This window comes from Zerene cesonia, chromosome 11, assembly GCF_012273895.1.
Source record: "Zerene cesonia ecotype Mississippi chromosome 11, Zerene_cesonia_1.1, whole genome shotgun sequence".
NCBI lineage: Eukaryota > Metazoa > Arthropoda > Insecta > Lepidoptera > Pieridae > Zerene > Zerene cesonia.
In genome coordinates, this window is record NC_052112.1 from 5,143,617 (window position 1) to 5,156,564 (window position 12,948).

General features: G+C 33.4%; 5 protein-coding genes across 5 annotated transcripts in view; 2 read left to right on the forward strand and 3 right to left on the reverse strand.

Moving 5' to 3' along the window:
* Positions 1-1,129, forward strand: part of LOC119830451 (twinkle protein, mitochondrial) — a 7,879-nt gene extending 6,750 nt beyond the window's left edge. The window contains exon 10 of the mRNA XM_038353478.1: positions 487-1,129. Within this exon, the coding sequence (XP_038209406.1) occupies positions 487-801 (315 nt within the window). The 3' untranslated portion in view covers positions 802-1,129. The remainder of the gene's footprint in view (positions 1-486) is intronic.
* A 223-nt stretch (positions 1,130-1,352) lies between these two features.
* On the reverse strand, positions 1,353-3,840 carry LOC119830244. Its single transcript, XM_038353181.1, has one exon. It carries the CDS (start codon positions 3,716-3,718, stop codon positions 1,622-1,624), a length of 2,097 nt encoding a protein of 698 aa, XP_038209109.1. The 5' UTR covers positions 3,719-3,840; the 3' UTR covers positions 1,353-1,621.
* A 979-nt stretch (positions 3,841-4,819) lies between these two features.
* LOC119830166 (protein cereblon-like) lies at positions 4,820-6,266 on the forward strand. Its single transcript, XM_038353070.1, has 4 exons — positions 4,820-5,117; positions 5,209-5,411; positions 5,494-5,665; positions 6,135-6,266. Exons 1-4 carry the CDS (start codon positions 5,030-5,032, stop codon positions 6,176-6,178), a joined length of 507 nt encoding a protein of 168 aa, XP_038208998.1. The 5' UTR covers positions 4,820-5,029; the 3' UTR covers positions 6,179-6,266.
* Positions 6,256-8,307, reverse strand: LOC119830165 (uncharacterized protein DDB_G0287625-like). Its single transcript, XM_038353069.1, has 3 exons — positions 8,093-8,307; positions 7,533-7,937; positions 6,256-7,350 (listed from the first exon to the last, which is right to left on the reverse strand). The coding sequence occupies exons 1-3, from the start codon at positions 8,118-8,120 to the stop codon at positions 6,647-6,649; spliced, it is 1,137 nt and encodes a 378-aa protein (XP_038208997.1). The 5' UTR covers positions 8,121-8,307; the 3' UTR covers positions 6,256-6,646.
* Positions 8,308-10,446: 2,139 nt separating this feature from the next.
* Positions 10,447-11,618, reverse strand: LOC119830149 (probable histone-lysine N-methyltransferase set-23). Its single transcript, XM_038353047.1, has one exon. The coding sequence runs from the start codon at positions 11,517-11,519 to the stop codon at positions 10,698-10,700; it is 822 nt and encodes a 273-aa protein (XP_038208975.1). The 5' UTR covers positions 11,520-11,618; the 3' UTR covers positions 10,447-10,697.
* Positions 11,619-12,948: the final 1,330 nt, after the last annotated feature.

Below are 12,948 nucleotides of genomic sequence, written 5' to 3' on the forward strand. Positions count from 1 at the left end.
AATAAATGTTATTTGCAGTTAACAATTTTCTTTTTTCTTTATTACAATATTTATGGCAAGACTAGGTATATATATAGCTCATGTCTTTTTCTGATGTATGAGCTATATTATTGTAAAGTTTCATTAAAATATATACAGTAGTTTTTACATGAAAAATTAATAAACATCCATCCATTCGTACTTAAAAACTTTCGCGTTTATAATTTACTAGCCGTATGGCCCGTCTTCCCCCGTGATAAATATGTAGCCTTTGTCACTCTGAAGTTACAGTTTTCTAACTGTGAAATAATTTTTGAAATGAATTTTCCAACCGATTCATGTAATTATTTTTTTGTTTGATAGGGAATCAGTTGTCTTTAACATCGGAGTAGTACCTCCCCCCAGGGACATCGGTTTATATTTTTTGTTGAACAAGAATTATTTTTATAATTTTATACATAAAATAAAATTATGTTTTATTTTTATAAATACCTTATATTCTTGCAGGATAAAAGATTAACAGCAGTGAGAGGCAAAAAATATTTACAAGTAGCAAAAAACCGTTATAGTGGCGACCTCGGAATTGTACCATTGGACTTTGAAAAGGATTCATTAAGTTATCAGTCAAAGAAGAAACCTAAAAATAAACAAGATGATCCAAACAAATTACTTGACGACTGTTTTGAAGAGTACTCTTTAGAATCATATAACCAAGGAAATGGCAACAATCGTCAAATAAAAAGCACCAAACAACGTAATAATAAAAAAGAAAGTGTGGACAGTTTTCTTAGTGACGTATTAAATTTGAATAGGACTAGATAAGTGCATTGTTTATAATAAGTGAAAATATTGATGTATTTTAGGAGATGTATTGTAAATGTAAGAAAAGTGATTTGGAATGACATTAATATAATGTTGGTAATATAATTATTTTTAATTCTTACTCCTGATTGAGACCCATAGTATAATTTACCTCTGTATTAAGTACATAGCCAGCTAATACTTACATAAATTTAAAATATACTACGAATTGAGAACCTACGTTTTGTAAGGGAATATCCTTTTATTATTTATACAAAGCCTTAAAACTGTCCTCAAATTGTACAATTCTATTAAAAAACACGATCATCCAAGTAAGTCAATGAATTATTAAATAAAAAATGTAAATATGAAATAGGAAGTAAATAAACTCTATGAGCATAACAAAAAATTGTTTTTTCATTCTAAAAATTAACAGTGGGTTCATTTTTTCAAATGAGACTAATTGTACACCCAGAAAGCATTTCCTTTATCATATTTATACATCAATGCTATGCTAACCTATTAAATGAAAACATAATTAGGAATATATATTACTCTTTACTGTAAATTAGTTTTTTTTATAAGTAAAATTTTGATTCACCAATACATATTTGATTACATAGTTAATGGCTTGTTAATAACAAATTTGTTTTAAAATAATACAATTGTAATATAATGGGACCTTCATCACAAATGCATTTATCTCTCATCAACCCCTCAATAAACTACAATGTGTTTAATTTGAACTTGTAATCAAAAGATACATTCAATTCACACTGTCTTTTATTGCTTTTCAATAACGCATATCTCATCCAATCCATAAATGTGAATGGGTATATTTCTATTTAATCATCAAACTGTGAAGAGCATCAACTAATGATGAGTCATTGGTTCTTTCCTGCTTTCTTTTGCATTTTGGACATGGAATATTCTCATTTAAACATTTTGCGTGAAAGACGCTAGAACATTCATCACATCTATATGTTGTACTTGTCTCAAAAGGATATAATATTTTTGGGTCTCTGCATACCTCACAGATGAAACCTTTCTGACTACACAGCCAACAGTCTAACACATGGGTTTTTGCATGGGTTACAACTTTTTCCAATTGCAAAACCAAAGAACCATTTGGTATTTGTGCAAGATCTGATATTGTGTATAGATGAACATGATCATACAAATACTCCCTAGGCCATATCCTTTTTTGCAATTCTTCTATGACTGGCTCTCTGCAAGTAAAAATATAGGCTCTGAGAAAATTTAATTGAATTCTCAATTCCTGCAAATGCGCCATATCAGAGACTCCCATATATATTTTTGGATTTAGTTTTTTCATGTCTATCCAAGGTTGATGTTGAAATTCCAAGAGGAAAAGCGCTGCCCTTTTTGAGACAGCATATCTTTTGAAATCCCAATTATGAATAACTCTTGCTGGTATTATAAATACATTTGAATCCATACAGTTTGAACAGTAATATTCCCCAGTAAAACCGCAAACTTTTGCCTTGGAGACTGTACTGCCTAAAAGATCTTGACATCCTCTACATTGATAATTTTGGCTATCGAGACCTTTTTCTCTAGATAAAAGTCCTAATTGTTTCATCATTTTGTGTAATTCAGGGACTGTGAAGGAACCTGTTGAATTTGATACTATTTCAAAATCTAAACTATGAAGTGATGGATCTTCTGGTGTATCATTCTCCACATTCAAATTACACTCATTGCTGTCTTCCACAGTTATTTTTAATTCTTTATGAATGTCTTTCATAATTTCTCTTAAATTGGGAGTGTTAGTATTCATATCTCCATATAAATTAGAGTTGTCTATAAGGGAGGAAAGACTTTTTAGCTCTGGGGTTTTTATCATACTACTCCCATGAGAAGAATTAGAATTTATTGAGACATTATCATCATTTGTATCATTTGACCAGCCTTTGCCACTAATAGAATTTCCTGATATAATAACATCAGATGGGGCCACAAACCCTTCCGAATTAACTGATGAAGAATAAATCTGTGATTGATCTTGTTGCTCTTCATTCAAGTCAAGTTCTTCCGATTCTTTTACATTAGTATTATCCATTTCTGGTTTAGCTTCTGTAGCTTCTACAACATTTGTCTCTTTGTCTCTACTAGAGAATTGTGAAGAATCTTTAGACAATATAAAGTCTAATGCTTCATCTTCATTTAGAGCCCACATTTTACCCAAACCAGTAATATTTGAAGATTTATTAGGTGTAGATGCCAATTTAGGTTTAGTTTCATCAGATAAAGTGCTGGCCACATCGAGACCAGCTGAAATTGGTGCTACCTTCAGAGTCGGTACCCAAATACCAGCTTGCATCAGAACTTGCTCAGGCCATTGATTGAGAAGACTTGAATTTATGGGAAGATTAAATTGCACACATGTTTCTAAACCTTGTATTAATTTCTGTGCTACTTCCAAAACTTCAGAATCACAAACAAATGCACTCCTATTGTAAAAAGGCTTAACAGCTGATATGTTTTTTATAAGCGTAGCCATATATGATGATAAAAGACACTCGTTAAGGGCTATTCGTAACCAGGCACGACATTGCCCTATTTCGGTATTTATTTGCGGTAATGACGAAATTTGATCAATATTCTGTCGATGAGAAAGAACTAAAATAAGCGGCCAAAAGCTGGACTGGGGACGATCAAGTTCACCAGAGATAACAGTTTTAGCTTTTAGTAGAAACGTATCTTTTAAGCCATGTAAAAAAATAGCTTCCAATCCCATGCAAAGTGTATTTGTTGAATCAGAAGAACCAAGGACACTGTGAAAATTTTCTTCAAATTGGCTATTGTATTGTATGTCTTTTACGCATTCTGACAAATTGTTTATCAACGATTCCTTGAGAATTGTTTCGCGACTGCGAATATTAAATCCAGAAGTTACGTTCTTAAAGAAAGACATTTTAGGAATAACGAAACTAAAGATGAATAATCTTATTACTGTTAACGAACACAACTATAATGTTTACGATCACAATAAAATGTTCCAACCCTGTAAAATGTAAACACACTACTCGAGTACTTGACATAAGTGACATTTGATTTGACAAAGCCTCACAGATTATGTAGTGGTATCAAAAACCATATTTTGGCAGTGTTTACAATCATCAATCTAGCTTTACCATTTTTTCATTTGATAATAGGGCAACGTTTGACCACGATCTCGCCGCATAGTAAGCTGAGATGAGGCCTAAGATGGAGCGCACTTCCTAAGGAGGTACCCGTTTACTCATGTTTTAAAGACCTCCATATGGTACTCAAACACATGGGGACACCGAATCAGGGAGAATAATCTAGTCTCTAGTGGTTCGAACGAAGAAACTTGAGTCGAACCGCTTTGTCCGGGTGTATGGAACGTCCAACATATGGCGATGCTTGCGATTTGTGCATCTCTATGATTGGTGGAAGAATATGGATGGCGGAATCAGATCGTGTATTCGACAAAAGAACGACAAACTAGCCACTCTACGGCAATGAGCGCGGCTCTGGGAGTCTTTAACCAAATCACCTTCGTTTATAAGTCTCTTGGCACGCTTCTCTACCATATAGAGATGAAAGCAATACTCCATGCACGATCAGACTTGTGCTTGATAAAGATTGAGCACTTGTCCCGGGCTGAAATACTGTCTCACCTTCTCCAAATACCTAGATTTTTGAAGCCATTTGGACTTTTGATTCGATGTATGGACCATAGCTAAAGGTACGCGTTAGGGTTATACCAAGAAGCTCTACACAATAGTGCTATCATATGCTTTAGAAGATCGTTAATTTGTAGATCCCTGAAGGAGCCTGGCATTTATAGCCATATGAGCAGACTCGAATATAGTACCCGTAGTACGGAATATAAAACACGTTTATGTTTTATATTCCGTGATTATCCTACTCTGATGTAGAGTACTACGGAACCATAGTGGTATATGATACAAAGTGTCTAGATATACGGAATACTGTTTACATCTGTCGAGGGCAGTGACAGATGTCAATTGAAAAAAAACATGAAATATTGACACTGAAAGTTCGTCGTTATATCTATTTATCTACTTTTCACGTAAAAATTATTTTTAGTTTTTTTTTTAAGTATATTTAAATAAATTATTTTCCATTAGATCTTTTGGTTGCTACGGTTGCATCTCATTTTACTTTTCATTTGTATTGATTAATTTTAATATTATTTTATTATAGCTAAGTATCCTTGTTGTATTTACGTAAAGGAATGATTTTCATTTTGTTTGCTTTAATTTTTTATAGTTCTTGCAACTATTTAGTTGAGACATATTCTCAAACAGAAACTAATGGCAGAGGTAATAAAATAATTTATGCTTTATTTGTGACCATGTCATCTATATCTGAAGAAGGCAAAAGAAAAAAGAAAATAAATATTCATGATTTCAGAATTGTTACTGTGTCGTAAATGTGGCACTGATGTGGCTGATTCACATTATATGTTTAATAAGCTTAGCTCGGGGGCACAAAAAGTAGATAAGCAAACTATGTTTGGAAAACAAAACATTACAGTTCAAACACTGGTTAATCCATTTGGAATAAATTTTGATATAATCACAATGGAAAAAGCAAACTGTAAAAATATTGGTGCAGTTAGTATAGTTTATAATTGATGAATACAATAACTCCAGATACAATTCTACACCATTTATAAGCGCACACATTTCATTTTAGAGTCAAGGAGCAGATTCTTGGTTTCCAGGCTATACTTGGAGAATATGTGTTTGTCCACATTGTGGTCAACATCTAGGTTGGACTTTTTCACATTCTGACTCAAATAATATTGGAAATGATGAAGTGCATACTTTTCATGGATTAATTTTAAGTAGTATACTTGGTGAAAATTGTAAGTAAATAATATGTTCTACTCTCACTCTTATATTATTACTTAATTTATTATGGATACTGTATGAGAGTTTATGTTACAAAATAGATGAATATGCCTCTATTACTACTATTATATTCTACTAGCTGCGCCCCGCGGTTTCACCCGCGTAATAAGATAATAAGTTGCCTATAAGTTATTCCAGTTGTCCAGCTATCTATGTAACAAGTTTTTTTGCGATCGGTCCAGAAATTTTTGCGTGAAAGAGCAACAAACACACACACATCCTAACAAACTTCCGCATTTATAATATTAGTAGCATAGCATTATCTGTGCGATATGAATCTTGAATAAAAATTGGTACTTTACCAAAACCTCTAACCCTACACAAGCACTAACATTGATTGATATAAATTTTTTCACATAAAGAGTGACACAGATTAGGTAAAGAAGGGCAATAATGAATGTTAATAATGTTAATAATTTTTAGTTACAGATTCGCTTATCATGATGCCAAAGATGTATAAAATGTAATTAAAAAATCAAGTTATAAAGTTAGGATTCTGAGAACTCAAAATTTTCCTGTAAAATGTGTAAATAAAAAAAATATATATAAGTTAAATGAACTTTTATTTTCACACTATATTATAAGTAACAAAAAATATTTATAAACAATAGAAATTTTGCCTCTTAAACCTAAGAAAACTAGAAACTGTTTTTAAATTGTACTTAAGTAATGTAATAATAAATATATTTGATAGATATTATAACCAAATGCAATGTTTACAAAATTTTAATGTCAACATAATACTGTTAAATGCTAGTATGTTTCAAATACAGGATTAATTTAAACAAGGTATAAATCTACCTCTATTACTCTTCTGTTATAATTTACATTGGTAGTTATATCAGAAAATAAAGTCGGCTTATAGCTATGGTTAGAAAAAAGAGCCAAGTCCAATATGTAGTGCCTTGTTGTCACAGTATTTTTTTTGTCAATGTCTAGGCAGTAGCAAAGCGCTGGTGCATTGTCTGCTTTGTAGTGGCTGGAGTTGGTGTAAAATTGAATCCAGAAGGAGATTCTGTATCACTGCTACCATAAACTTTTCCCTGAACAGCTGCAATTTCCTGCTGTAATCGAGGATTCAAAACTTGTTTATTAATAAATTTTCTCCCGACACCTCGGTTGTTTCCCCGTCCCCTTCCCCTTCCTCTTGACCGTGTAGATCTTTTGCTAGAATTACTTCTGTTTGATTTATTTGATCCTATTGATTTTACACTTCCAGCTCCACCTCTTTTGCGATATCCTCCATATTCATTATTGAGTTGTGCCAAACTTTGCTTGTTCAAATAATTTGCATTTCCAAAACTATTTCTACGCCTCTTAGCAAAATCATTAGCTACACTAACTGTAAGTTGAGATGTAGAACCTATAGAATTATTTCTAGAACGAGTAAAGGTCTGAGATCTGATAACGTTTTGTCGTTGTTCTTGTAGTATTAAATCAGAACGAAGACCTACATTGCTATATTTGTTTCGAGTAGTAAAACCACGACCTCGCTTTGCAATTCCTCTCTTTGCAACTGCTAATGGTTTAAAGCTGCTATTTGTATTGCCTTTTTTACCAACTACTCCCAGTCTACTGTGAACTCCTCCTTGCAAGTTTGTCATAGAGTTTGATCTTCTAAGCCTCATTTGAAATCCACCTAAAAATTAAATTAAAAATCATAAATCATTTACTTTTGTAACCATTTGAAACACTAATTTAGAAATACAAAACAAATATGCCAGAGTATTAGAACGAAACCTAACCTAACTTTAATATAGATGTTTGAGGATAATATAAATATATTTGTGAATATGAAACTATAAAACATTAACTCATTACCTCTGTTTATTCTGTTGTTACGTCTAAGCAAAGGTGGCATTTCATATTGTTGAATTTCTAGACCTGCTCTGCCTTTAGGAGTAAGACCTCGAACTTGTGAACGCGATCTTGAAGCAGATCGCCCTCGTGAAAATGATCGTCGACGTTGTTGGGATCTTGATCTATTGCGAGACTGAGATCTACCGCGGGTCTGTGCTTGGCCTCGAGGTCCTCGTGAACGAGAACGTGATCGACTAGAACGTTGTTGACTATTAGGTGTTCCAGGCCGTGACTGCGAGCGTCCTCGCCGGGCGGCTCCACCACGTCCACCACGTCCTCGGCGCCCTCCTCGTCCACCGCCACGACCACGGACTGTTCCACCTCCTCTGCTAGCTTGATTTTGTTTATTCTGTTTTATAATCTCATCTACAACGAAGGTATTTCGATTATATTACTTGTATAGCATAATAAAAAAAGTCTTGAAAATAACAAGCAAATTAGAGATTATTATTACTAAAACCAAAATTTATACTCAATGTTTAGATTGATTTAAAAATAGGAACAGAATTGGTTATATATACCTAGTGACATATTCACAGTGTCCGTCATCTTTTATCCAGTGTTTATTAGAAATAATCGTTAAAGATAAGATTTGTTTGAAAGCCACAACTATCTTATTATGTCGAATATGTTTACGTTTATTCACTAAAACAAAGATAAGATGGAGGCATTCCGCGCCGTATGTAAATTGAAACGAACAGGAGCAATACGGACAAAATATTTTGTACTTACAGATCACAAAATATCTATTGCTCACAGATAATTATGAATACGAAACAGATAACAAAATTTTCATATACCTTTTTTAGGGTACATTTTGGGAATTTTTAATTCATCAGAATATATTTTGATATAAAAAAATAATAAAAAATTACAATTCTTCAGTTACCAATATTAAAATGAATATTCAAATGTATATATGCACTAAAGTAAAGTATAGTTCTCTCTATACCTATATATGTATTATCTTTATTCTTAATTTTTATTAAATATATTTTTAGGGAAATTCTCAAATAATTGAGGCAATTTTAGGGGGTTTTGACTTAGGTTTAGAGACAAATACGTAGTAACTAGTTCTTAATCTGTGACAAATATATTTTAGAGCTTTTGCCTGCGGCATCGCACCCGTTATTTCGGAGCAGTTTAATAAATGTTATTAAGTTGTTGTTGTTATACTCTATTAGAAAAACCCCCATCAAAATCCGTTGAGTAATTTTAAAAATTTAAGCATTCACAGGGACATAGGGACAGAGAAAGCGACTGTAGCTTTGTACTATATAGTAATGATACATGGTGCGCCATTCACACATAAGCAGTTGGCCTGTGGGAGTATTTCTACGTGATAAAAGCGCAGTGCCGCCAACTTGGGAGTAGTTATACGGACCTTATTTCATAGGGGGTATACCCTAGGGTTACAATTTTTTCACGTTATTTTCAGGATCAACCATCTGTATCAGCCACTTGGTACAAGTCCTCAGTTGTAAAATATTCTCCGTCTTAGGTATACCTAAAATCTAAGTATCATAGAGACTTGAAGCAAGACAAAATGGGTTTCGTGTCTGTACAATAACATCTTAACAATATTACAAACTTAACCAACGTTAAAGTAAGCGCGATCCTCAGAACCGCGGCGCCACACTGCTGCCATGTAGTTCTGATAATTGCAACAATTGCACATTATATAAAATCACAAAAAAAATTGATGCAACACCTTTTTTGGGAGTATTTTCATGAGCAGAGTAAAAGTTTCTGGCAGATTTTGAATAATGATGTATTAGAATAATGGTATTGTTGAATTTTTACATCGGCCAAAAGATTTGAAATGTCATATATTTTATTTTACTGTTTACACTTCTGTTATTACTTATCATTTATGGCGTAAGCATGTGATTTTAAAGACAAGTTACCTCGTATAAAGAAAAATTTAAATTTATAATGAATAACAAGATAAAAAAACATGGCACCGAGTGGCATCCTAGCAATGTATATTGTATACATACTAAAATGAAACAATAACTGAATTTATACATATTGCAATGAAACAATACTGTAGTCGAAGGTAAAATAATATATTATTGCGATACTTATGCGCCGACTATCATGGTAGTACTATAAAGAAGCGAATAGTGAAATCTAGCTGCGAGTGGCGGTATTTTTACGCCACGCAAATATGTGATAACTACCACCATCTATTGGGTTCAAACGAAAAGTTCGAAGAAATTGGCCATTTCAGATGATCCAAAAATTGTGTTTTGTATGGGATGACCGTTAGTGCCGACAGTCGAAACTTGAATCTCTATGCACTGTGTATACTGATATTAATGTATATTATTATCACTTCTTGGAATAAAAAAACATAAAATGGAAAATAAAAAAATAATTCTATATAATTTATATTTTTATTCTTGTTAATCAAAATCATTTGGTAGTTTGTTTAAGATGCATCAATTACTTCTAAGTGGCTGGCTAATTACAAAAACTAAACAGCGAAACATCTATCCTATCCTACCATCCTACTTAATCCTATCCTACTAATCAGAATAACATATAATCTTATATATAAAATTCTCGTGTCACAGTTTTCGTTGCCATACTCCTCCGAAACGGCTTGACCGATTCCTCTGAAATTTGGTAAGCATATTGGGTAGGTCTGAGAATCGGCCAACATCTATTTTTCATACCACTAAACGATAAGAGTAAGGCAGAACAGCGTTTGCCGGGTGCAGCTAGTATATTATAAATGGGAAAGTTTGTGAGGATGGAAGTATGTGTATGTATGTATGTTACTCTTTCACATAAAAACTACTGAACCAATTGCAATGACATTTGGTATGTATATAGCTGGACAACTGGAATAACACATAGGCAATTTTTATCCTGATATTCCTACAGGATACAGACTTACACGGGTGAAACCGCAGGGTGTAGCTAGTGAATCATAAATTAATGTTAAAGACATTTTCTCCCATAACTTAATTAATTTCCCAGAAAAGAAATACTCACATAAATAAGAACACTTTGGTTTCTGTATGCATGAAAAAAATGGTCAAGTCTGGGTCCAACATTCCCCCTGACCTTTGGTTAGAGGGTACAGCTTTAACCACATTTCAAATTACATAATTTAAATCAAAATGGATTGAAAGGAATAGAACCGCTGCATTTGGGACTCAAGCATAAACACAATTTTCTTTCATTCAATATGTTTTGTGTGGAACAAATGAAACTGTCAATACCGTAATGAAAAGTGATTTCTTCTTCAGGAAATATATCTCGACAACTAAAAATTGCCAATTTTGGGATAGGACAGTTAATGCGCACAGGCAACACTATAGAATTTGGTGAACAACTATGATTTATATAGCGCCCTATATTACCAAATACACTAGGATCAATATATGTTTGCATACTTTTGTTTCCTACAACTTCATTCAAACAAAATATGTAATTCATATTCTGCCTTGACAAATTGGTGGATTGTCTTCTTTCAGCTTCACTTTTAGTAATTATTTCACCAGCATATTCACAAATAAAAGTTCCTTTTGGAATGCATGTTATTGTGAAAAGACCATATCCTTTGGCTTCATTGCTACAAAGTTTTACAGAAAGATTTTTGATTGGACCTTTTTGGACCACACGATTAGGACAATTTTCACTGCAAGTGCAGACATCATTGCATTCTAATATGCGAATTTTTCCCAGGTTCTCAATTTCGTTGTTCCCATCAATTTTACTATTTGTAGATGTTTGAATGGTTCGGTTATTTACAGCATTTAGTAAAATACAATCACATTTTTCGGGACATATTTCAACACAGTCACAACTTTGTGTGATTTGAGAATTATAATTATTTATTAAATTTAAATATTCACTACTATTTTCTCGTGGTCCCGGTATGCTTTCAGAAATATAAAATATGGTAGGGTCAATATGACTGTAATTATCAATCATGTTTCAACTTCTGCTTCAATTTTTCTTCCTGACATCTTTTTTCACAAGGATTTGAAGGTAAAATTAAAGATGACCGATGGTCGCAGTGTTGCCACCTTGTTGTCCTAAAAAAGGCAGCTCGGCACTTTAAATAGGGCTAGAAAGAGTTAGAAATTTATAAAAGCGTGTAATCTATAATGTGGTCAGCAGTACCACCAGAACGCTATAAAGGGCAAGTTTTTATGGATGTTAAGAACTTGAATGGCCAATTAAAGCGCACCTGTTCGTAAGCAAAGCTCCTCCCTTCCCTTGGCAGGGTTTTAATACAATAAATTGTTCGTCCTTATTTCGAGATAATTGAACTAGATAGCCATTTTGGGCTGAAGATTTTAAAATCGGGTTGTTGGTTTGATTACCAGAAAGGGTTAAATTCCGCCCGAAAAGGGCTGAGGTGGCAGGAGTACACTGCCTGTAGGAGACTAATTTCGTAACACTAATCACGGGACAAATCCCTTGAAGAATGTAAATAAGTTGTTACATAGTATATTGATCTCCCGCTAACAAATTTTATGTAATATAATAAGGATATATTGCGTGCAAGGCATGTGTTGTTTAATGCCATCACAATTCATAACACACTCCTTATACAAGAGTTGCCATTTTTAAGAAAAAAAATATAAACGTTTACATAATTTTTTTAGATGGCGCATGTTAAATATTTACATTCATATTTACTTTACAGGTTGTACATAAAAGGGAATGTTATAAACAGATTTAATGTAGTAAAAATTGAGAACGAAACCGGGCCATTGGGTGGCCCAGTTTCGATGTTGGTATGCCTAATCCCTCAGAAATCACCTATTGGTAATGTAAGCTACCTACCCTAACCTAACCTAACCAAATTTTGATGAACCACAAATATATCGTAAATTAAAGTGAGTTGTTATGATTATCAGTAATGTTTAATCATGCATTATATTTATTGCCTAATAAGTGGAAAACCAACGCAAGTGGCAACACCAGAGACTACTATTGCTGTTTCAAGTGCGGCCACTACATAGTTCCATTTATAGTCCTATAACTATGTATATCTATGGCTGGGGTCACTGCTACACTTGCCGCTCGGGCATTGTATGTAGGCATTGAAGAATATTTTGACGTGACAACGTCTTAAATTAGGTTGCGGCTCGGAGGCACTCATGAAAAAGTGTAACGCCCGGTAACGTTACGATGAGTCACCGAACTATGATCGGTCCGCCGCGCGCGCAGCACTAGAGAATTGAATCGGCGCGTGCTTGTGTCTCTGTCTCTGTATTTTTAGTAAACAAAATATATTTTCTATAGTTAAAATTTGTGCTGTTAATATTCATATCAATAAATATTCTACCGAGAAAAAGACGTTGTCACGTAAAATCTTCGCCCGTAAAACCGACTTTACAAGCAACCATTT

Bases quoted from the DNA above. Each gene is read 5' to 3' on its own strand.
- LOC119830244 (XM_038353181.1), bottom strand. From the start codon at position 3,718: ATGTCTTTCTTTAAGAACGTAACTTCTGGATTTAATATTCGCAGTCGC.
- LOC119830166 (XM_038353070.1), top strand. From the start codon at position 5,030: ATGATTTTCATTTTGTTTGCTTTAATTTTTTATAGTTCTTGCAACTAT. The intron at 5,118-5,208 runs GTAATAAAATAA...TCATGATTTCAG, and splicing joins AACAGAAACTAATGGCAGAG to AATTGTTACTGTGTCGTAAA. The intron at 5,412-5,493 runs GTTAGTATAGTT...ATTTCATTTTAG, and splicing joins ACTGTAAAAATATTGGTGCA to AGTCAAGGAGCAGATTCTTG.
- LOC119830165 (XM_038353069.1), bottom strand. From the start codon at position 8,120: ATGACGGACACTGTGAATATGTCACTAG. The intron at 7,938-8,092 runs GTATATATAACC...CCTTCGTTGTAG, and splicing joins CACTGTGAATATGTCACTAG to ATGAGATTATAAAACAGAAT. The intron at 7,351-7,532 runs GTAATGAGTTAA...TTTAATTTTTAG, and splicing joins TAACAACAGAATAAACAGAG to GTGGATTTCAAATGAGGCTT.
- LOC119830149 (XM_038353047.1), bottom strand. From the start codon at position 11,519: ATGATTGATAATTACAGTCATATTGACCCTACCATATTTTATATTTCT.